The 22,532-nt window shown below is 54.5% G+C and overlaps 1 protein-coding gene and 1 long non-coding RNA gene across 22 annotated transcripts in view; both read right to left on the bottom strand.

Annotated features, from left to right (window-relative positions):
* Nucleotides 1-22,532, bottom strand: part of CSNK1E (casein kinase 1 epsilon) — a 55,017-nt gene that overhangs the window by 23,408 nt on the left and 9,077 nt on the right. For 6 of the 21 annotated variants that reach the window (XR_013398583.1, XM_028827237.2, XM_028827234.2 and 3 more), the window contains exons 1-2: nucleotides 9,883-10,140; nucleotides 6,816-6,903 (exon numbers count right to left, since the gene is read on the bottom strand). Coding sequence is in view for 18 of the 21 variants with exons in the window: in XM_028827237.2 (XP_028683070.1) it covers nucleotides 6,816-6,891 (76 nt within the window). In the remaining 3 variants the exon portion in view is untranslated. 21 annotated transcript variants of the gene reach the window in all.
* Nucleotides 2,285-4,606, bottom strand: LOC144331719 (uncharacterized). The gene is made up of 2 exons (XR_013399088.1): nucleotides 3,977-4,606; nucleotides 2,285-3,650 (listed from the first exon to the last, which is right to left on the bottom strand). It is a non-coding gene; the product is annotated as an uncharacterized LOC144331719 (long non-coding RNA).

Raw genomic sequence — 22,532 nt, 5'->3', positions numbered from 1 at the left:
CAAGTGCCTGTAATCCCAGCTATTTAGGAGGCTGAGGCAGGAGAATCTCTTGAAACTGGGAGGAGGAGGTTGCAGTAAGCCGAGATCACACAACTGCACTCCAGCCTGGCGACAGAGCGAGACTCCGTCTCAAAAAAACAAAGTATATAGAGGATGCGGATAGGTTATACACAAATACTCTAGTTTTTTATATTAGGAACTTGAGAATCAGAGGATTTTGGTATCTGAGGGGGATCCTGGAACCTATTCCCCACAGGTACCGAGGGTGGGGGGCTGTATTTTCTTTTTGAGACAGGGTCTCAATCTGTCACCCAGGCTGGACTGCAGTGGCACTAACACAGCTCACTGCAGCCTCAACCTCTGGGGCGCAAGTGAGCCTCCCACTTCAGCCTCCCAAGTAGCTGGCACTACAGGTGCCAGCCACCACACCCGGCTAATTTTTATATTTTTTGTAGAGACAGGGTTTGCCATCTTGCCTAGGCTGGTCTCCAACTCCTGGGCTCAAGTGATTCACCTGCCTCAGCCTCCCAATGTGCCAGAATTACAGGCGTGAGCCATCGTGCCTGGCCCAGGAGGGCTGTATTTTCATCACCCTGAAAACACCTGTAGCCTTTAGTGGGGTCAGGCCCTATCTCCTCGCTCCATCCCCTGCCCCCCAACTAATCTACATTCTGTCTCTATGGATTTGTCTTTTCTGGACATTTCACAAAAATAGAATCAAATAGAATCATACATGTGATTTTTTGTGACTGGCTTCTTTCACTTAACACATTTTTGTGTTTTGATTTTTAGTTTTGTGTGTGTATTTGGATTTTTAATAAAAGAAAAAGAAAAATAGAATGAATAACTCAATCTAGCCAGCAATAGGAAAGAAAGTACTTTGCAAACTGTAAAGAGCTTTTGATACATCAATGCTCATCACTGGGATAAGCCACACAGGTTTCCAGGGGGCAGTGAGAATATGGCACGGGAGGGGCGCTCGGCTCCTTAGAGTCCCCTGGTTGTGCTCCATTTCCCCACGAGCAGAGAGGCAGGAGAGTGCAGCAGTTAAAGTGTGAGTTTCAGAGCCAACCTGCTAGAGCCCAAATCCTGACTTGGATATCCCCTGGCCGGGGTCCTCAGACAAGGCACTTGACCCCTCAGAGCCCCAGGCACCTCAGGTGTAAACCAATGACACTACCTGGCTCATTAGGATGTTCTGAGGGACGAACATGCTTAGGAGAGTGCCTGACACACAGTCAATGCTCTACGATGTCCGGCTTGATGGGAAGTGCAGCCCCTAGGCTAGAGATGAGCCGGTGTCCAGCCAGTGGGAGGAGGGGAAGAGGGAGTGAGTCACGCTATGGAGGAAAGGAGAGCCTCCGGGAAGGCAGGCTGCAAGGGCTCCTGGCTCCCAAACAGGACTGTACTGGACAGACAAGAGAGGTCACGGCACAGGCAGAGGCCCAATAGGAGCGGGTGCAGCGGGAACCCTGGAGTGGCAGAAAAACACAGTGCAAGAGGTGGGCAGGGGAGAGATCTGGTCTTGAATGGCCAGCTAAGATCCTGGCCTTCAGCCCGAGGCACCAAGGGCCATGTTCAGGTGTGTGATCACAGGATCTCTCAGCCTTGACACTCCTGACGCTGGAGCTGGAGAACTCCTGGCTGTGGGGCTGCCCTGGGCACCACAGGGCATCTAACAGCACCCATGACTCCTACCCACTAGATGCCAGGTCACCTCCTTCCCCCTGAATTGTAACAACCAAAAGTTCTCCAGATCTTGACGTATGTCTCCTGGGGGACAAAAATCACCCTGTTGAGGCTACCTGGTGGATAAGAAAGGGCTGGAGGAGGCTAAAGGGGTAGTGGAAGGCCTGGGAAGGCCACTACAGAGACCAGGCATGAGCTGACAGTGGCCCTGCCCGGGCAGGGTGCAGAGAATGAGTGACACTTTGGAGGCAGGGCCTGCAGTACTTGGTGATTCGGCAGATGTGTGCAGGGAGGAGAGGTGCTGGGGAGGTGCTGGGGGGGTGCTGGGGGGGTGCCGAGGAGGTAGTGGGTAGACGGGGCCCTCCTCCCATCGAGCCCTTATCCCACCCGTCGAGTACTACTGTTTGTATTTCTTTCTTTCTTTTTTTTTTTTTTGAGACATAGCTTCACTTTGTCACCCGGGCTGCAGTGCAGTGGCATGATCTCAGCCCACTGCAACTTCTGCCTCCTGGGTTCAAGCAATTCTCATGCCTCAGCCTCCCGAGTAGCTGGGACTACAGGCAGACACCACCATGCCTGGCTAATTTTCGTATCATTAGTAGAGATGGGGTTCTGCATGTTGGCCAGGCTGGTCTCAAACTCCTGACCTCAAATGATCCGCCCACCTTGGTCTCCCAAAATGCTGAGACTACAGGCATGAGCCACTGCACCCGGCCTACTGTTTGCATTTCTGTTTGACATGTGGAAAAACAGACACCAAAGGTCAAATGATCACATGCCACACATGTCCCAGGGACAGGGATCCAAGCTGCTAGGCAAAGCCTCTGACTCCCGCAAGTGCTGGAAACCTGCCAGAGCTGCCTCCCCCTGCAGCAGGTCCTGCCACCAATGAGTTCCTTGGTGGCCTCTAAATTCTGTCAGGAAGCTGCCAGGCTTTTCTCTGAGCTCCCTTAATTCTTACAACCACTAAGCTGAGGTTCAGAGAGGTTAGGTAACTGGCCTGAGGTCTGACAGAACTGGTTGGGGCACAGCCAGAATTTCAGTCTTAGTCCCCAAAGTCCCTGTGTTTTTTCTCCACTCCAACTCCAGGTGAGGCCTCCCGGCAAAGGCTGTGTCTGGCAGCCAGCTGAGCATAGATGCAGGGGTGCCCCCCATGCGAAGGCCTAGAAGCTGGAAGAACTGCCCAATTTCAGGAACAGAAGATGTCCCATGAGTTAGACACAGTGGGGGGACTGCCAGTTCCCAAAACAAACTTGGACACAGAAAAGGGCTTGGACTTGGCTGGCCCTAGAGGGGCTGGGAACTTGGCAAGTTCCAAGTGGCCACAGGCATGGCCAGCCTCACATGGGGGCCTACTTGACACCTACACAGACACATGGACACAATCGGGGACCCGGTTAGACTGGAGGACAAGGGATGAAGCCCACCCGTCCCGGCGGCGGCAGCAGCAGCAGCAGCAGCAGCGAGGACAACCTCAGTTCCCACCCATCAGAGGCCTGGAGTATTCCCTGCATTAACTCTCACCCCTGGAACCCCCCATCAGTGGAGAACACTGTTCTCCCTTCAGAGCTGAGGACCAGAGACTCTAAGAGGTCTAGAGAGTTCCCCAGGATGCAAGTCTAGAGAATGGGCCCAGTTTGGCCACCTCTGGACCCTGGATGGGCAACAGCAGGGCCTTAACAAAGCAGGCCCCACTCTCTTGGCTGACCCCTTATGATGCAAAGGGAGGAAGGGCAGAAGTCACATGTATAGTGTGCTGGCCCTCAGGTGATCCTGGAAAGCAGGGCTTGGAGGACACATCCAGCCCCACCTGCAGAGGCCATCTGGAGTCAGGCCCTGGCACGGCACTGGGGATAAGAATGTGGCCAGAGCATTGAATAAATGGAGCCGGCGAGGCTGGCCAGGGATGCCCTACAATCACCACTGTCCCCAAACCAACACGACAGGGGCCCAGGAGGGTGCTGGCAGGATGGTGAGTCGGGGCAGGGTCCCCCGAGGTCCTTGCACCAGGGAACACAGAGAGTCAGGAGTCTGACTCGCTTCCCTAGACTCAGACCCAGAGGACCCAGACCCTTCGAAAACAGTTCCAATGGTGGGGGCAATGGGGGGGGGGCACAGCGTACAGCACCTACTGCTGGGCCCAGCACACGCGGGTACTTTACACACCATAACCTCATTACTTCTCATGACCCCATTTTGCAGATGGGGAAGCCGAGGATGGACAAGGTCATCACCTGCCCAAGTGCATACAGCTCATAAAAGGGAGCACCAGCACCCAAACCTAGGCTGAATTTACTCCAGAGCCAGTACAAAGAGGAGTAAATCTGGACTTAGTTTTTTAAATGAATGAGATGACTATGCAGATAAACAGGAAGTCCTGTCCCCAGGGAGGTCCCACCACACGAGATTCTGGATTTTCTGAGTGATCTTGGGCTACCCTCCTCCAGCCACGGGCCTCAGTCTCCTGTCCGCAAAAAGACAAGACGGGACCTGGGATGGGCACTGTCTAGGAACAAGGCTGTGCCAAGAGCTGTCTCCATGCCCTTTGACCTCCAGCCAGTGGCTCCAGGCTTCAGTGCTGAACCCAACAGCTTCAATCATACGAGGGTCCTTTACACCCACTCCAATTTCACACAGTAAGGAGCTGGGTACACTCATTTCAGATGTGAAGACTGAGGCTCAGCATGATACAGTGACTTACTCCAGGTCACACAACAAATGAGGAACAGACTGGCGATCTGAACCTGGACTGACCCCCAAATCTCAGCCTTTTTCTTTCCTTCTTTTTCAGGATGGAGTGCAATGACGCAATCTCAGATCACTGCATCCTCCGCCTCCCAGGTTCAAGCCATTCTTCTGCCTCAGCCTCCTGTAGTCCCAGAGCCAGGCCCTCTAAGATTTATCCTCATTCCTGTCCCTGCGCCCTCAGAAGCAGGCTAGACACACCTCTGTGCCTTGGTTACCCTCCTTGGTAAATGAAAATCAGCTCTGTCCAGTGCAGAGACTGGGACTACAGGCATGTGCCACCACACCAAGCTAATTTTTGTATCTTTAGTAGAGACAGGGTTTCACCATGTTGGCCAGGCTGGTCTCGAACTCCTGACCTCAAATGATCTGCCCGTCTTGGCCTTCCAAAGTGCTGGGATTACAGGCGTGAGTCACAGCTCCTGGCCTCCTTTTTTTTGAGACATGGTCTCACTCTGACACCCAGGCTGGAGTGCGGTGGTGCAATCTCAGCTCACCGTAGCCTCAGCCTCCACGGTTCAGGTGATTCTCCCACCTCAGCTTCCCAAGTAGCCAGGATTACATGCACGTGCCACCACACCCAGCTAATTTTAGTATTTTTCTTGTAGAGATGGGGTCTCATCATGTTGCCCAGGTTGGTCTCGAACTCCTGGACTCGAGCAATCCGTCTGCCTTGGTTTCCCAAAGTGCTGGTATTACAAGTGTGAGCCAGCGCACCTGGCCATCCCAGCCTTTTTCTATTCTGCTGTGAGGCTGCTGTGCATGCCTGTGCATGTCACAGTCCCCATTTTCTCACTGGTTTGCTTGACTAGCCTTCAGTGAACACCCACTGTGCTGACCACTAGCAGATACTACCTAACGCCTGCCTCCCCGGGAGTAGCTTGGCGTCGCAGAGAAAACCTATGAACCAGCTGCGCCGCACACTCTCCCTCCCTCTGAGCTCCCAGGTGTCCATAGGGGAGAGTCATCCACTAAACACTCAGCAATGAACTGCACATCTGGCTGGCACTTTAGAGTTTACAAAATACTTTTCCATCTGTCATTTCATCTGTGCCTTAGAACCTTTCTTCATCAGTCAGGCAGAATTATCACAAACTCTACAGATGGGGACACTGAGGCACAGAGGAGCCGCATGACCTTCCCACAGCCACACAAAGCCATGTCTAGAACGCTGAACTAGACGTCTAACATCTCCCTCAGCATGTTCTGTCTTCCGCGCTCTCACTCATGTGGTGGGATGTGGGCATACAGGCTGCTTCTGCCAGTTTTCTAGAGTGGTCTTGAGAGACCAACTTGACCATCTGTGCCTCAGTTTCCTGATATGCCAAAGAATCTGGTACTATCTCTAGGGGCTGCAGAAAGTACCCTGCAAGGAAGTGCTCAGGGAACTCCCAGTCTCCGACCCAGTCTCCATTGAGGCTTCCTTAACACATTTCACACTCCAAGGGACCCTAACCACGGGGCAACAGAAACCCCGAAGTTCTGAACTGATGGACAAGGCCCACAGACTTGGTGATCTCTGCACTGGACAGAGCTGATTTTCATTTGCCAAGGAGGGTAACCTGCTTCTGAGGGCGCAGGGACAGGAATGAGGATAAATCCTAGAGGGGCTGGCTACCTCACTCCAGCAACTCCAAGCCTCCGCTCCCAATCCACAATCACCAACACTAAATACCTTCCCTTTGGACCAATAATCACAAAGGAAGGGCCAGGACTCATGACTGTGCCCCCCAAAAGTGGCACTGAAAGGTACAAGCTTCATTTCTCCCAGGCCAAGGGGAGGACTGAGAGGTCAGTGACTTGTTTAAAATGCAACATCACAGCAAACTCATACTTTCAACAGGAAGCACATCTGGAGAGAAAAAGAGAGAACTCCCTAATGAGGAGACCCCCCCACCCCGCCCCCGAGGTTACAGGGGAGCCTGCATCATCCTAAAGCCTGCCAGGGCTGGGTTCCAGGAGACCAGGACATAGAGAGGGGGCCTGGCTAGGGGTCCAGCAGCAACCCAGATCTCTTTTATCTACCAGTATCCTTCTCCCAGGAAGCAAGGCAAAGGATGTGAACCCCGCCTGGGTTTTCCCACACCCAGCTGGGGACCCAGCTGACCCGGGACACTGAGGCACAGAGGAACCGCAAGACTCCTGCAGAAACTGGAGCTAAAAATACCCTCCAGTGCCCAGCCTGGCCTGTGACAGGAGGAGCCCCCGGCCTGCCTCCCGACTGACTACCTGCTGCTTCCTTCCCGACCTGGAATGGCCCTGGGGCAAATTATGCCCCTGGAGCCACATTCCAACTTCAGAGCCCCAAATCCTGGGGTCTTTCTTCCTCTTGGTACCACAGGCTGGCCCCAGGGGCTCCAGCTGGAGTCAGGAACACTCACCCAGGTAGATATCTCCGAAGGACCCGCTCCCAATCTTCCGTCCCAGGCGGTACTTGTTCCCCACGCGTAGCTCCATGGCTCACTCTTGCTGCAGAGGAAGCAGGAACATGAGGGTCAGTGAAGTGGGGAGCCGGGAAAGGGGTCCAGCCCAAGGCCAGGCAAAGCCACCAGGAACTCGAAGACCCACATTCTGCCGGTGTCAGGCGGCCCACAGCCTGCACTCCACAAACCTGGGGAACAGCTAAGGGAGGCTGAGGTCAGGTTTCAGTGTGGCCAGAGGGGAAGCGGCCAAGCAAGCATGTCTTTGGGGGACACTCATTCAGGGGCCCCTCAACAGAAGCTTCTCAAAGGATCACAACGGGCATCAGCCCTCTTACACCTCTGAAACGACAGGGCCTCTCCACTCCTATCCCCAGGCTCCCACAGCCTGGCCTGGTCTTCCCAAGTACTGCCCCTGCCCAGAGGCCAGACCTCACCGGTGCCCAGCGTGCCTTGCAGGAGAAGGTCATATCCCCTAATGGGGGGAAGGCAGGAAAGAAACACCCTAGACCACCCACCTTCCAGTCGCCTCCCCATCTCTACATCATGACACCAAGAACCTCACGTGGAGGCCCGTAGCCTCTTGGATAAACTGTTTGGAGCTGGCGTCCTTCAAGACTAGGAGGGTCTCCTAAGAGGGCCCTCATAGAACAGAGGGCAATGAGCCAGGGTTTTAGCCGCCAGCCCCTGAGGGGTGGGAGGAGGAGTTCTGATGTGAGCAGCTTCTCTCCTTCCTCAGGGCCAGGGCCACCCTAGGAGGGACCCCTCTGCTCTGGCCTGGGGCAAAAGTCTGGACACCCTGTTCCTGGTCAGCAGAGGAGGAAACTGGAGGCCTGGAGGCAGTGCTGCCGTGGGCACAGGGACCAGGGACTGCAGTAAGCAGGGGGAAGGGTGATTACAAGAGAACCAGCATCAAGGACTAGCAAGAGGGAACTCCTTTCGCAGACAGGGTACTCAGGCCCACAGAGGCCACGCCACCTGCCCCACACCACCCTGTAGACGGTAGCAGCCTCGCCTAGGACACGGCTCCGGCCATCCCACCTGGTGGTCTCCCACACTCACAAACCAGGCAAAACAGGAAGACTGCAGAGCAGCTGTGCTGGCACAGAAGATCAGCCCCTTGCCCGTGCCAAGTGCTGCCCCCAACGACCAGGCCAGCCTGGGAGGGAGATGGATTGCAGGGACAGTGGGCAGAGCCCAGGAGAGAAAGGCCAACCCCAGCAACCTGGCTCCCCAGGAGCTCACCAGCCCTCCACCAATAACCATGAGGCAGGGACCTCCACCCGAGCTGGCCAAACTCTGGGCTCTCAATCAAGGGCCACTGCCCACATGCTTGGCCTGTCTCAGCTGAGGTGCCACGCTGCCAGGGGAACGCAGTCCACGTTTGCAGGAAACCCACACGCCACACACCCCACGTACACACACGTCCAGCTTCCCGAGTGTGTACACTCCAAGGGAAGAAAGAAAAGCAGGCACGCACAGTGAGCCCTGTTGCGGGGGGCGGCGGGGGGGAGGTGTGCACGCAACACCCCCCACACCCCAGTCCATTTTCCGCCAACACCAATTCAGAGACCACACACGGCAGCCAGGAAACCCGCAGGTTAGGAAAGGAACATAAATATACCCGCATCCTATATTACATAAATACCCACGCCGGGTTATATAAATACCCATGCCCTCTGTCTGGGTGTCTTACATAAATATACTGCACATGACCCCCAGTCTCTCCCCACTCACCGGCTGTCTGCAGAAAACGGGAGCGGGGAGGGGCAAGGCCTTCAGGACCCCGACTGCTCTGTGCCAGCCATCCAGACCCCCAGTGCCCTCCCCAACACCCCTGGGGTTCAAGCCAGTCTGGGGGAGCCTAGACTGTCCCGGCATCAATCCCCAAAAAGCCTCCCAGAGGAGAGCAGAAAGGCTTCATTCAGAAATGGAGAGGCTTTTCCGTTTTGCTGCTTCTCCCATGGGGGAGGGGGGAGATAAACAAAGTGGGGGGAAAAGTGTATAGGAAGGTTCAAGAGTTTCAGCAGGTTAAAAAAATTAGACAAACTACCAACCAGCATGGCACACGGGCAGTGCTTCTTACTCCCTGACCACCATCGCCCACCCCTGAGCCAGGGCCCTTGTCCCTTGGACGATTAAAATAAAAATTGAAGGGACATCATAGAAAGGAAAGCAAAGGAGATCCAAAACAGGCATTGCTTGGAAGCAACTTGAGACACTGTGTCCCCTTCTCCTCTCCCCAAATCCTTCTCCAGGAAGGAGACTATGCCAAGAAGAAAATATGCAAGAAAACTAAGGGGAAAGTTGGGGAGGGGGTTCACCCCACTTCGAGTTTGGATATTAAGAAGGGCTTGGGAATCCTCTCTCTAACGATACCCAGACACAGTTTTACGTTCCTGAGACACTTGCAAGACACGAATCTCTCACACACAAAAATGGGAGAATCCGATCCGATAAATAACCCCCACCCCTTTCTTTCTCTCCACAAAGAAAAACAAATCGGTGGCCTGGTGACCACACACATCTTCACCTTAGGACCCCCAAACGCCCGCCATCCAACGAGCGGGAGCAGCCTTGCGGACCCCCAGGTCCGGGCGCCGGGGCCGGGAGAGCAGGGGGCGCCGTCGATTGTCCGATGAAACCTACGCGGGCCCGAATCAACAGTATCCGGCGCCCAGCACCCCAGGCCCCCTCCCTCAGCGTCCCCAAATCACAGCCGGGGTGGCCGCCTGGCCGGCCGGGGCCTCGGAGGGTCCAGCGGGGGGAGGCGGAGGCAGGCCGGCCGGAGGGGGCCTCCCCCGCGAGCCTGCAAAATAACAGGCCCCCTCCTCCTCGTCCCCAGCCGCGCCTTTGTCCTCGCCGGGCCGAGCGGGCGGCGCCCGGGCTGCCCCCCCCACACCCCAGCGCGAACGCGCGTGTCCGCCCTCCCCTCCCTCCCTCTCCAGCAAAAACAAAGAGGGTGAGGGAGCCCCGATTCCCCCCAGGTTCGCGCCCCTCGGCGGGCCCACGACCCCCCAATATTTACCCCTCCGGGAAGGCGCCGGTGCCGGGCCGCTGCTCGGGGGGCTGCCACGGGCGGGGGCGGCCCGCCGGGGCGGATGCCGGAGGATTCGCGGAGCCGCCCGGCGCGCCAGCCTCTCCTGGCCCAGCCGCCGCCGCCGCCGCCGCCGCGCTCCGCTCGGCCCCGGCCGGGCTCTGGCTCTGGGCTCTCGCCGCCGCCGCCGCCGCCTCCCTCCTCCCGGCCTCCTGCCCGCCCGCCCCCGCCGCCGGCTCGCGCGCTCCCGCACCGCGCGCGCCCGCCGGCTCCCATTGAGCCCCGGGCCCGCCCGCTGATGTCATCCCCGGCCCGCCGCCGCCGCCCCGGAGGATTTAAAGGGCCCGCGCCCTCCGCGCTGGGGGCCGCAGCCGCGAGACGCAGTCCCCCAGCCCCAGTGCAGGAGCGCGGGCTTACGCGTGGGGGTAGGGGAGCGCACAGATACTGACACCCTAATGCAGTCCAGGGCACAGGTGGAAAAGACGGGCTGAGGGGACACAGGGAAGAGGGGAAGAGGAGGGCGCACAAAAAGCGGGGGTGATGGGAGGGGAGGGTCTAGACCCAAAGTCTTCTCTCCCCGCCTGCCGGGTTCTCTCTCCTCTCCAGGCGGAGCACTGGGCCCCTGCGAAAACAGGCGCTATTCACGACACTGCAAAAGATGTTAGACTGCTGGGGGCTCAGTCCGCCTCCAGGTTCAGAGTGCCGCAGAGAACACAGGCCAGGTTGATTCCGGGCAAGAGATTTGAGGAGACAGGTAGGGATTTCGACACAAGGCCCAGAAAGGTAGCCTGGGTTCATACATTCTCCTCCCGTGGAAAAATCAAGGGTAAAGACCTTTTTTCCTTCTTCTTCTTCTCCTCCCTGCAGCTCAAACTGTGATGGGCACAGAGAGGACCCTCAGATCCCACTCTCATTCTCCCCTGTTGAAGGAGGGGTGCCACAGTACCAAAGCACCGACACCTGAGTCAGGGCTCCGAGTGGTGCACGAGTGGTGGTGCACGTTTAGCCAAGTCACCTCCCAGCTCTGAGCTTGGGTTTCCTTAAACAGCAAATGGGAGGAAGGACCCTGTCCTCCCCAGGTCACAGGGAGAATTAATAAAAGCTTCTACTGGCATCCAGAGCCGCCGATGAAAGGTTGCAGAACAAAGTCATTAAAGCGATGATATTTACACTGTGCCATGCAAAGCTTCCAATTATGACACACCTATATTCACACAGTTGTGACTGTGGACACGCAAAATGCCTGAGGCCCTGCGTCCAATCCCGGAAGCACAGTTCCTGGGAGGAGTCACTATAATGGCCGTATCTTCCCTCCCCGAGGCTGAGGGACTGAGTCACACACTTGTCCAAACGGGCAGGAGCCCCGCAGACTAGGTCCTTTCACCGACCAGGAAACTGGCCCAGAGAGGGGAAGGGGTGTGCCCAGGACCACAAACCCAAAAGGACAGCTCTGTTCTCCCAGCAATCACCAGGAAACTGGGTCTATCAAGAGCCCATTTCCAAGAGTGAGAAGCCTCCTCCCAGGAGGGCCTGCCTTCAGTGACACCTTTGCTAGACAGGGGGTCACCAGCCAGGCAGTGGGCTTTACTTGGCCTGTGTGGTGCTTTCTGTTGTTGTATTGTTAATCCCCAAAGTTTTTTGTTGTTGTTGTTTTTTGCTTTTTTTGTTTGTTTTGAGATAGAGTCTCACTCTGTTGCCCAGGCTGGACTGCAGTGGCCCAATCTCGGCTCACTGCAACCTCTGCCTCCTGGGTTCAAGTGATTCTCCAGCCTCAGCCTCCCTCCTGAGTAGCTGGAATCACAGATGTGCACCACCACACCTGGATAATTTTTGCCCAGGACCACACAGTATTTTTAGTAGAGATGGGGTTTCACCATGTTGGCCAGGTTGGTCTGGAACTCCTGACCTCAAGTGATCCGCCCGCCTCGGCCTCCCAAAGTGCTGGGATTACAGGCGTGAGCCACCACGCCTGGCCAATCCCCAAATTTTTATTTTTTTTTTAATTTTTTTTTTTTTTTTTTGAGACGGAGTCTCGCTCTGTCGCCCAGGCTGGAGTGCAGTGGCGCGATCTCGGCTCACTGCAAGCTCCGCCTCCCGGGTTGACGCCATTCTCCTGCCTCAGCCTCCCGAGTAGCTGGGACTACAGGCGCCCACAACCGCGCCCGGCTAATTTTTTGTATTTTTAGTAGAGACGGGGTTTCACCGTGGTCTCGATCTCCTGACCTTGTGATCCGCCCGCCTCGGCCTCCCAAAGTGCTGGGATTACAGGCGTGAGCCACCGCGCCCGGCCCCAAAGTTTTAAAACTGGAAGATTTCATATTTCAGATCCAGATTCCCTGTTTTTCTTGAGGCATTAGGAGATCTGGTAACTCTGGTCCCAAGTTCTCAGCGGACCTAAGCACCAGCCACCTGCCTTGGTGGGAGTCCCAGGCCCACCCCCTTCCCCCCCACCCCCGCTGCCCATTTTGTTTCTTTCCTCACATGAGCCCAGGCAGAGGGGCCTGGGCACAACTGAGCAGGGGTGAAGTCTGCCCCAGTGTCCTCCAGTCCTCACCACCCCTAACCTTCCAACCTGGGCCCTGCTTCCCAAAGCCCTCCTCTTCTTCAGCACTTTCTAAGCACCCAGCCCTGGGAGAGGAGGTTATTGGTTATCTCATTTAATCCTCTCAAACAACAGATTACACTGTATTCTTTCAGAGAAGGAATCAGGCTCCTCCCAATGCTTGCCTAAGGGGACAGATCAACCTCTCCTTTAAACTGGGCCTGGCTGGAACAGACCCCGTGCCCCTTCCTAACCCAGCCAGACCCCCAGGTCTGACTGCAGCACAATGTCCCAGCTTCCCTCCACCTGCTCATGTTCTCCCCTCTGCATTCAGGACTTGTAACCACACCTCCCACTCCAGCACCCCCACCCCCACCCCCTGCCCCAATTAAGATCCTGCTCAGTTTCCTGGGCCAGCCAGGCTGAGGAGCCCGGCTCATCCCCAGGCCTGCTAGAGAGCCTCCCTGCCTTACCATTCGAAGGGCCTGCTATTGTCCACTGCCTGAGTTGTGGGCCCAAGTCCTTGTCCTTCGTATCCCTGGAAGACCTATCTGTGGGCCCTCCCAAAGAGCTTTGCAGTGAAGCCATAAGGGAAGGCAAACCATGACACACAACCCAGCTAAGGAGGGGAGACTGGTCTAAAGTAAAAAAAAATATTACCTGTTCCAGCAGCCCTACAGCCTGACTTCTCTCTCCGACTTGGTTCTCAGTGATTCCTCTCAGATTTAACTCCTAACTTTAAAACCCAAGGGTGGGGCTTGGCACGCCCCTGTAATCCCAGCACTTTCAGAGGCCAAGGCGGGCGGTCACCTGAGGCCAGGAGTTCAAGATCAGCCTGGCCAACATGGTGAAACCCCGTTTCTACTAAAAATACAAAAAAATTAGCTGGGCGTGGTGGCAGGCACCTATAATCCCAGCTACTCGGAAGGCTGAGGCAGGAGAATTGCTTGAACCCAATAGGCCGGGGTTGCAGTGAGCCGAGATCGTACCATTGCACTCCAGCTTGGGTGACAGAGTGAGACTCCGTCTCAAAAAAAAAAATAAAAAACAAAACAAAACAAAACAAACAAAAAACCCAAGGGTGTGGCAAAGTCCCCTAGCCACCTTCTCTGCAAGCCAACAAGAAGATGAAATCAGGCTAGAATAGGTGTGGGGTGAATTCCCAGCTCCCAATGGGCCCACCCTGGGTTTCAGCTGCTCTGCATTGGTTCAGGAATAGAGGCTCTCACACCTTTCCAAACTGATTTTTGTCGTTGTTTTTTAGAGGCTCACTCTGTCACCCAGGCTGGAGTGCAGTGGCAGATCATACCTCACTGTAGCCTCAAATTCCTGGGCTCAAGTGATCCTCCTGCCTCAGCCTTCCAAGCATCTGGGACTACAGGCATGCATCACCATACCCAGCTAATTCTTAGAATTTTTTTTTTTTTTTTTTTTTGAGACAGAGTCTCGCTCTGTTGCCCAGGTTGGAGTGCAGTGGCCGGATCTCAGCTCACTGCAAGCTCCACCTCCCGGGTTTACGCCATTCTCCTGCCTCAGCCTCTGGGTAGCTGGGACTACAGGCGCCCGCCACCACGCCCGGCTAATTTTTTGTATTTTTTTAGTAGAGACGGGGTTTCACTGTGTTAGCCAGGATGGTCTCGATCTCCTGACCTCGTGATCCACCCGTCTCAGCCTCCCCAAGTGCTGGGATTACAGGCTTGAGCCACCGCACCCGGCCCTTAAATTTTTTATACAGATGGGTTCTTACTGTGTTGCCCAGACTGGTCTCAAACTCCTGGGCTCAAGTGATCCTTCTGCCTCATCCTCCCAAAGTGCCGTGATTACAAGTGTGGGCCACTGTGTTCCCAAACTGACATTTCGTACCTGCTCCCTATTTCAGACCCTTCAGGATCACTTGACCTGCAGGAACACTGGGCTGGCATCCCAAGGACAGCCCTGGAATTCCCAGATAATGAAGATACGGCTGCAGATAAACCCAGAAAGATTTCAGTACCTCCTGCAGGAATCTCAGTCTTGACTAAGGACATGTAGATTTGCTAAACATCGAGGGCTGGCCTGAAAATGGCCCTCCAGGATCTGTCCTCCACTCCCTGCACCTGGCTCTCCTGACCTCAGCTCCTGTACGTTTTCTTCTTGCTCACAGCCATGTAACCTCACTGGCCTCCCGCGGAATAAGCCTCTGGCCTCACGGCCTTAGCGGGGGCTGTTTCCACTGCCTGGTGCGCTCTTCCCATAGAGCGCCACCCCCTCACCTCTCACCTTCCTCAAGTCCCCTTCACAGGTAGGCCTTCCTGGTCTCCCAGTTTGTTTGTTTATTTATTTATTTATTTATTTAGAGACAGAGTCTTGCTCTGTCTCCCAGGCTGGAGTGCAGTGGCCCGGTCTCGGCTCACTGCAACCTCCGCCTCCCAGGTTCAAGCAATTCTCCTGCTTCAGCCTCCAGAGTAGCTGGGATTACAGGCACCCACCACCATACTTGGCTAATTTTCATATTTTTAGTAGAGATGGAGGTGTCACCATGTTAGCCAGGCTGGTCTTGAACTCCTGACCTCAGGTAATCCATCCGCCTCAGCCTCCCAAAAAGCTGGGGTTACAGGTGTGAGCCACCACGTCTGGGCCCAGTCTCCCAATTTAAAATCCTGGCGTTGGGCCACAGGTGGTATCTCACGCCTGTAATCCCAGAACTTTGGGAGGTAAAGGCAGGTGTTGCTTGAGCTCAGGAATTCGAGACCAGCCTGGACAACATGGCGAAATGCTATCTCTACAAAAAATACAAAAATTAGCTGAGCGTGGTGGCTGGGTGGGTGGTGCATGCCTGTAGTCTTAACTACTTGGGAGGTTGAGGTGGGAGAATCACCGGATCCCAAGGAGGTTGAGGCTGCACTGAGCCTTGATCACAACACTGCACTCCAGCCTGGACAACAGAGTGAGACCCTGACTCGAAAAAACAAAACAACACCAAAAAAAAACAGTGAGACCATGTCTCAAAAAATAAAAATAAATAAATAATTAAAAAATAATAATTGGCCGGGCGTGGTGGCTGATGCCTGTAATCCCAGCACTTTGGGAGGTCAAGATGGGCAGATCACGAGGTCAGGAGATCGAGACCATGGTGAAACCCCGTCTCTACTAAAATACAAAAATTATCTGGGCATGGTGGTGTGCACCTGTAATCCCAGCTACTTGGGAGGTTGAGGCAGGAGAATTGCTTCAGCCTGAGAGGAAGAGGTTGCAGTGAGCTGAGATCGTGCCACTGCACTCCCACCTGGATGACAGAGCAAGATTCCATCTTTTTTTTTTTTTTTTTTCTTGAGACGGAGTCTCACTCTGTCGCCCAGGCTGGAGTGCAGTGGCCGGATCTCAGCTCACTGCAAGCTCTGCCTCCCAGGTTTACGCCATTCTCCTGCCTCAGCCTCCCGAGTAGCTGGGATTACAGGCGCCCGCTACCTCGCCCGGCTAGTTTTTTGTATTTTTTAGTAGAGACGGGGTTTCACCGTGTTAGCCAGGATGGTCTCGATCTCCTGACCTTGTGATCCACCCGTCTCGGCCTCCCAAAGTGCTGGGATTACAGGCCTGAGCCACCGCGCCCAGCCGCAAGATTCTATCTTAAAAAAAAAAAAAAAAAAAAAAAAAATTGGCCAAGCTTGGTGGCTCATGTCTGTAATCCCACCACTTTGGGAGGCCAAGGCAGACAGATCACGAGGTTAGGAGTTCGAGACCAACCTGGACAACATGGAAAACCCTGTCTCTACTAAAAATAAAATAAAATAAATAATAAAACCCCACCCCCATGGGTAACTGCCTTCCCCTTCTCTGCTGTTTCTTTTTTTTTTTTTTCTTTTTTCTTTTTTGAGATGGAGTTTTGCTCTTGTTGCCCAGGCTGGAGTGCAATGGCGTGATCTCGGCTCACTGCGATCTTGGCTCACTGAAACCTCCGCCTCTCAGGTTCAAGTGATTCTCCTCCCTCAGCCTCCCGAGTAGCTGGGATTACAGGCGTGCGGCACCACGCCCAGCTAATTTTGTATTTTTAGTAGAGACAAGGTTTCTCCATGTTGGTCCCACTGATCTTGAACTTCCGACCTCAGGTGATCCACCCACCTTAGCCTCCCAAAGTGCTGGGATTACAGGCGTGAGCCACCGTGCCTAGCCTCTGTGGCCTGTTTCTTTTTCTCCTGGCCTGTATCACTATCTAACATGCTCTGTAGGGAATTTTTATTTTTTTGTCTGCATTCCTTACTTTGGGGTCTAAGCTGCATAAAGGGAAGGAGTTAATGCTATTTTGGGCACCACTGTGTCACCAATATCTAGGATCTATTCTGGCACATAGGAGGTATTTAACAAAGATTTGCTGGATGAATGAATGAATGGACCGTGAAGAGACAGCCTCCTGATCTCTGACCAACTCCAAATGCTGTCGCCCACCGTGCGCCAGACTCTTCAGAGACATGTGGCCTATACTGACGCAGTCAGCACTCACTCCACCCTTGGGGGCTGGGGCTGGGGGTGGCCTGCCAGTGTCTGTGCCCTTAACTACTCTCCCAGGCTAGTGGAAGAAATAATTTCTTTATTTCTTTTGAGATGGAGTTTCGCTCTTGTTGCTAGGGCTGGAGTGCAATGGTGCCATCTCAACTCACTACAACCTCCGCTTCCCGGGTTCAAGTGATTCTCCTGCCTCAGCCTCCCGAGTAGCTGGAATTACAGGCATGTGCCATCACGTCCAGCTAATTTTGTATTTTTAGTAGAGACTGGGTTTCACCATGTTTGTCAGGCTGGTCTCGAACTCCTGACCTCAGGTGATCCACCTGCCTCGGCCTCCCAAAGTGCTGGGATTACAGACGTGAGCCACCATGCCCTGCTGAGGACATAATTTCAAGAAAAGTTGGCCAGGTGCGGTGGCTCACGCCTGTAATCCCCAGACTCTGGGAGGCCGAGGCAGGCGGATCACGAGGTCAGGAGATCGAGACCATCCTGGCTAACACAGTGAAACCCCATCTCTACTAAAAATACAAAAAATTAGCTGGGTGTGGTGGTGGGCGCCTGTAGTCCCAGCTACTCGGGAGGCTGAGGCAGGAGAATGTCGTGAACCTGGGAGGCGGAGCTTGCAGTGAGCAGAGATTGTGCCACTGTACTCCAACCTGGGCGACAGCGAGACTCCGTCTCAAAAAAAAAAAAAAAAAGAAAAGTCCTGGGTGTCCCCCATCCCCCATCAGGCTCCTGCCCCTGAACCCATCCACTACAGAAGGAACTGTAGATTCCAGTTGGGAGAGCTACAAGCTTCATGTATTCCACTCTACTGCTTTTTTCATTTTTTGTTTCTTTCTTTGTTTTTTAGAGACAGGGTCTTGCTCTGTCACCAAGGCTGGAATTTAGTGGCATGATCATAGCTCACTGCAGCCTCGAAATCCTGGACTCAGGCAATCCTCCCACCTTAGCCTCCTGAGTAGCTGGGACTATGGGCGTACACCACCATCACAGGCTAATTTTGTTCGTTGTTTTATAGAGACAGGGTTTCTATGTTGCCTAAATGGGGTCACTATGTTGTCTGGGCTGGTCTCAAACTCCTGCCCTCAAGTGATCCTCCCCGATCAGCCTCCCAAAGTGCTAGAAATTGAAGGGGTGAGCCACCACACCTAGCCCCCCTCCACTGTTTTACAGATAGAGAGACCAAGGCCCAATGAGGGAATGAGCCTTGTCCAAGGTCCCAGGCAGCATGTGATGGCAGCCCCCCATAGTTAAGAAGCTAGCTTCAAACAGTATTCTACAACCAGGTACGGTGGCTCACACCTGTAATCCCAGCACTTTGGGAGGCTGAGGCAGACGGATCACCTGAGGTCAGGAGTTCGCGACCAGCCTGGCCAACATGGAGAAACTCTGTTTCTACTACAAATACAAAAATTAGCCGGGCATGGTGGCATGCGCCTGTCATCCCAGCTACTCGGGAGGCTGAGGCAGGAGAATCGCTTGAACCTGGGAGATGGAGGTTATAGTGAGCCAAGATCCCGCCATTGCACTGCAACCTGGGCGACAGAGCAAGACTCTGTCTCAAAAAAAAAAAAAAGGAAAAAAAAGACGCTAACTTCAAATAGTATTCTGCGGCCAGGCATGGTGGGTGACTCATGCCTGCAACCCCAGCACTTTGTGAGGCCAAGGTGGGCAGATTGCCTGAGCTCAGGAATTCAAGACCAGCCTGGCCAACATGGTGAAACCCCATCTCTACTAAAAATACAAAACAAAACAAAATAAAACAAAACAAAAAAACTAGCCTGGCATGGTGGCAGGTGACTGTAGTCCCAGCTACTTGGGAGGCAGGAGAATTTCTTAAACCCAGGATGTGGAGGTTGCAGTGAGCTGCGATCCCACCACTGCACTCCAGCCTGGGCGATAGACCGAGGCTCTTCTGTCTCCAAAACAAAAAAAGATAGTATTCTGCCACTTTGTAATATTGTGTCATTAGGCAAGTTCCTGAAACTCTGAGTCTCATATGTAAAATAAATCACAAAAACAATGTAGCCCAGAAACAGCCCTGAATAAGAAGAAGACGCTTATATTACAATGTTGCCATTCTTAGAAGTGGAGCAGAGTCCAATGCAGGGCTCCTGACTTGGGCTCCTCTGAACACCTGAGCCCTGCAGGCTGTATCCCCCGCCTCTCCTTTTCTTTTGTCACCCTTCCTCTGGAGGTGCCAGTGCCAGCCCCTTCTAAGGTGGGAGTGAGTTGGAGATATGGAAACCTAGTTGGGTCCAGGGGAGCTGCTAGCCTTGCCCATCTTGGTCTTGGCTCTCGAAGGCCCTCTGTGGGAAGCTTCTCGGGGTCCTCCCCTTCTCAGGCCCTGCTCATGGAGGGCCCATGGCCCACAGGCTTCAGAGGTCCCCCCACCCCCAGCCCTGCCAGCCTGAAGATGCTGACCTGGGGCACTCTCCTCTCCTCACCCAGCTAGGCCTTGGCTCTTTGTCCCCAGACCCTTCCATGATGTCCCACCCACCCCTGACTGTTCCCAGGACACAGCTTTGGCCCCAGGCTCTCTTTTCAGGCATTTCTCCCAGGGAACTTCAGCACTGGGCCGTGCCCGGTCAGGTCACTCCTGCTAGGGCTTCCTCCCTCCTCTTCCAACTTCAGCGGAGAGGCAGCAGGGCAGGGTAGCAAGGCCTGGGTTTGGTCCCCGGTCAGTCGGAATTTTAGTGCGACCTTGGAGAATCCACAGCCCGTCTCTGAGGGGCTGGACAAAGTGAGCTCTAAAGCTCTCAGTCTCCCCAGCTGAAGCTAAGGGCAGGGCTGGATGGGCACGGCCCCTACGCTCCACATCCCGGGCACAAAGTTGAGACAGACCCTGAGGTGACAAATCTGGGCTTAGTGGGAAACGGCTCTCCCTGCACCCCTTATCCCCATATTCAAAACCTGAGCAGCTCCCATGAGCCCTACCTCCCAACTGGATTCTTAACCCAGCCACTCTCACCACGTGTGTCTTCCACTTGGATACTACATGGCCTGTTAACCACTGAGATCTGACCTTGGCTACTGAAAATATACCAGTGGCTCCTTCTTCCCTTAGCATGAAATTCACATTCTTTCCCAGGGCCTGCTATGATCTAGTCCCTGCCTGCCTCAGACCCATTTCAAACCTCACTCTCCCTGCCTCACTGTCTGTCATCTCACCATGCCTCAGGGCCTTTGCCTGGCTGTTCCTCTGCCTACAATGATCTCCCCCAATCCTCCATGACTGCCTCCTACTCAAGGCTCAGATCACAGCTCGAAAGTCACCTGTGCACAGAAGCCCTCCTTGATCTGTCTTCAGTGAGCTTCCTTCCCCTCTGTCTTTCCTGTACTGGGGATACCCTGCTTTTTTTTTTTTTTTTTTAAATATGGTGTCTCAGTCTGTCGCCAGGCCAGAGCGCAGTGGCGCAATCTTGGCTCACTGCAACCTCCGCCTCCTGGGTTCAAGTGATTCTCCTGCCTCAGCCTCCTGAGTAGCTGGGATTATAGGCACCTGCCACCACCACGCTCAGCTAATGTTTGTATTTTTAGTGGAGACGGGGTTTCACCATATTGGTCAGACTGGTCTCGATCTCCTGACCTCGTGATCCGCCCACCTCAGCCTCCCAAAGTGCTGGGATTACAGGTGTGAGCCACCGTGCCTGGCCAGCTGCTTTATCTTCTTCATGGTACTTATGACTGGCTTATTAACTTGTTTATTTTTAATGCTCTTAGAGTCTCTCTAAGACAAAGAAATCTCCCATAGGTGCTCCTGTGGGTACCCAACTGGTCATGAGTGCCCCGTAAATACTTGTGCAATGGTGATGTTGTGTGTGATCTTGGAGGTGAAGGCAGGGCCTAACACTTTCCATCCTGAGCCAAATGGTCCCTAACAGCCCTCCCTCAGGGCCACCTCGCCCCACCTCCCCCTTCTCATGGTGGCTGCCTGTCCTCCTGCTCTGCTTGGGCCGTCTGTCCTCCTGCTCCGCTCAGCATTCCCTGTGCTGCTGTAACTCCCAGAGGAGCCAGGAGCACCTGTCACGTGTCCCCAGGAGCAGGGAGCACTACACAAATCCTCGGCACCCCCAAAGGGCCACCCGTGCCCGGCCTCCAGCTCACCCCTGCCTGCTTCCCTCCCCCAGCTTGGCCTGTCACCCCTGGCCCTATGGGCTCCTCTGACCCCTCTGCTCAGCACAACATCCCTTGTTTGTGCTGCAGTCAACCAGCGCCCAAACCTGCTCCTTCTGTCCTCTGAGAAGCCAGGGCTTCCCGTTCCCAGGTCACACAACCACTCATTAGCTGGGCTCCGGGAATGAGGATGATTGCTGCAACTAATAATCCCGATGCCCACAGCAGCGCTCCTCGCTCGGCATAGTTGGTGCGACTCATCATCCTGCCACATCACACGTTCACCCACAAGCATTTCCCGATGCCAACTCCTTGCAGGGCCCCAGAGGTCTACGCTGGCCCCAGCTTGCCAGGAGCTGACGATCTGACAGGAGAGGCTGAATAGACACAAGAAAAAAGAGGGACCGGCCGGGCGCGGTGGCTCAAGCCTGTAATCCCAGCACTTTGGGAGGCCGAGATGGGCGGATCACGAGGTCAGGAGATCGAGACTATCCTGGCTAACACAGTGAAACCCCGTCTCTACTAAAAAATACAAAAAACTAGCCGGGCGCGGTGGCGGGCGCCTGTAGTCCCAGCTACTCAGGAGGCTGAGGCAGGAGAATGGCGTGAACCCGGGAGGCGGAGCTTGCAGTGAGCTGAGATCCGGCCACTGCACTCCAGCCTGGGCGGCAGAGCGAGACTCCGTCTCAAAAAAAAAAAAAGAAAAAGAAAAAGAAAAAAGAGGGACCTACAGTATGGAGAGAATACGCTAGACAGTGACTGCCACGGGAAAGTCAGTGTCTGGGGGCAGTGGTGGTACCAATGGCTGGCGAGCAGCCCTCTCCCCTTTGTGATGTGGGCAGTTGTTATTCTTGTAATTTTATCTGAAGTGCTACACAAATACAGCATTGAGACAAATCTCCGACCCCTTCATCCCCTGCCATCAGACTGTCCCCCTAAGCCCTGTCTATAGAGAAATTCTGGAGTTGACACTAGGGTGGAAGGCAGGAGGCAGGATTTGAAAGTAGGTGGGATGTTGGCCGGGCGCGGTGGCTCAAGCCTGTAATCCCAGCACTTTGGGAGGCCGAGACGGGCAGATCACGAGGTCAGGAGATCGAGACCATACTGGCTAACCCGGTGAAACCCCGTCTCTACTAAAAAAATATAAAAAACTAGCCGGGCGAGATGGCGGGCGCCTGTAGTCCCAGCTACTTGGGAGGCTGAGGCAGGAGAATGGCGTAAACCCAGGAGGCGGAGCTTGCAGTGAGCTGAGATCCGGCCACTGCACTCCAGCCTGGGCCACAGAGCGAGACTCCGTCTCAAAAAAAAAATTAAAAAAAAAGAAAGTAGGTGGGATGTCAGGCATGGTGGCTTATGCCTGTAATCCCAGCACTTTGGGAGGCTGAGGCAGGCAGATCACCTGAGGTTGGGAGTTCGAGACCAGCCTGATCAACATGGAGAAACCCCATCTCTAATAAAAATACAAAAAATTAGCCGGGCATGGTGGCAGGTGCCTGTAATC

This window comes from Macaca mulatta, chromosome 10, assembly GCF_049350105.2.
Source record: "Macaca mulatta isolate MMU2019108-1 chromosome 10, T2T-MMU8v2.0, whole genome shotgun sequence".
Lineage (NCBI taxonomy): Eukaryota > Metazoa > Chordata > Mammalia > Primates > Cercopithecidae > Macaca > Macaca mulatta.
This window is presented reverse-complemented; position numbering and strand designations above follow the sequence as displayed.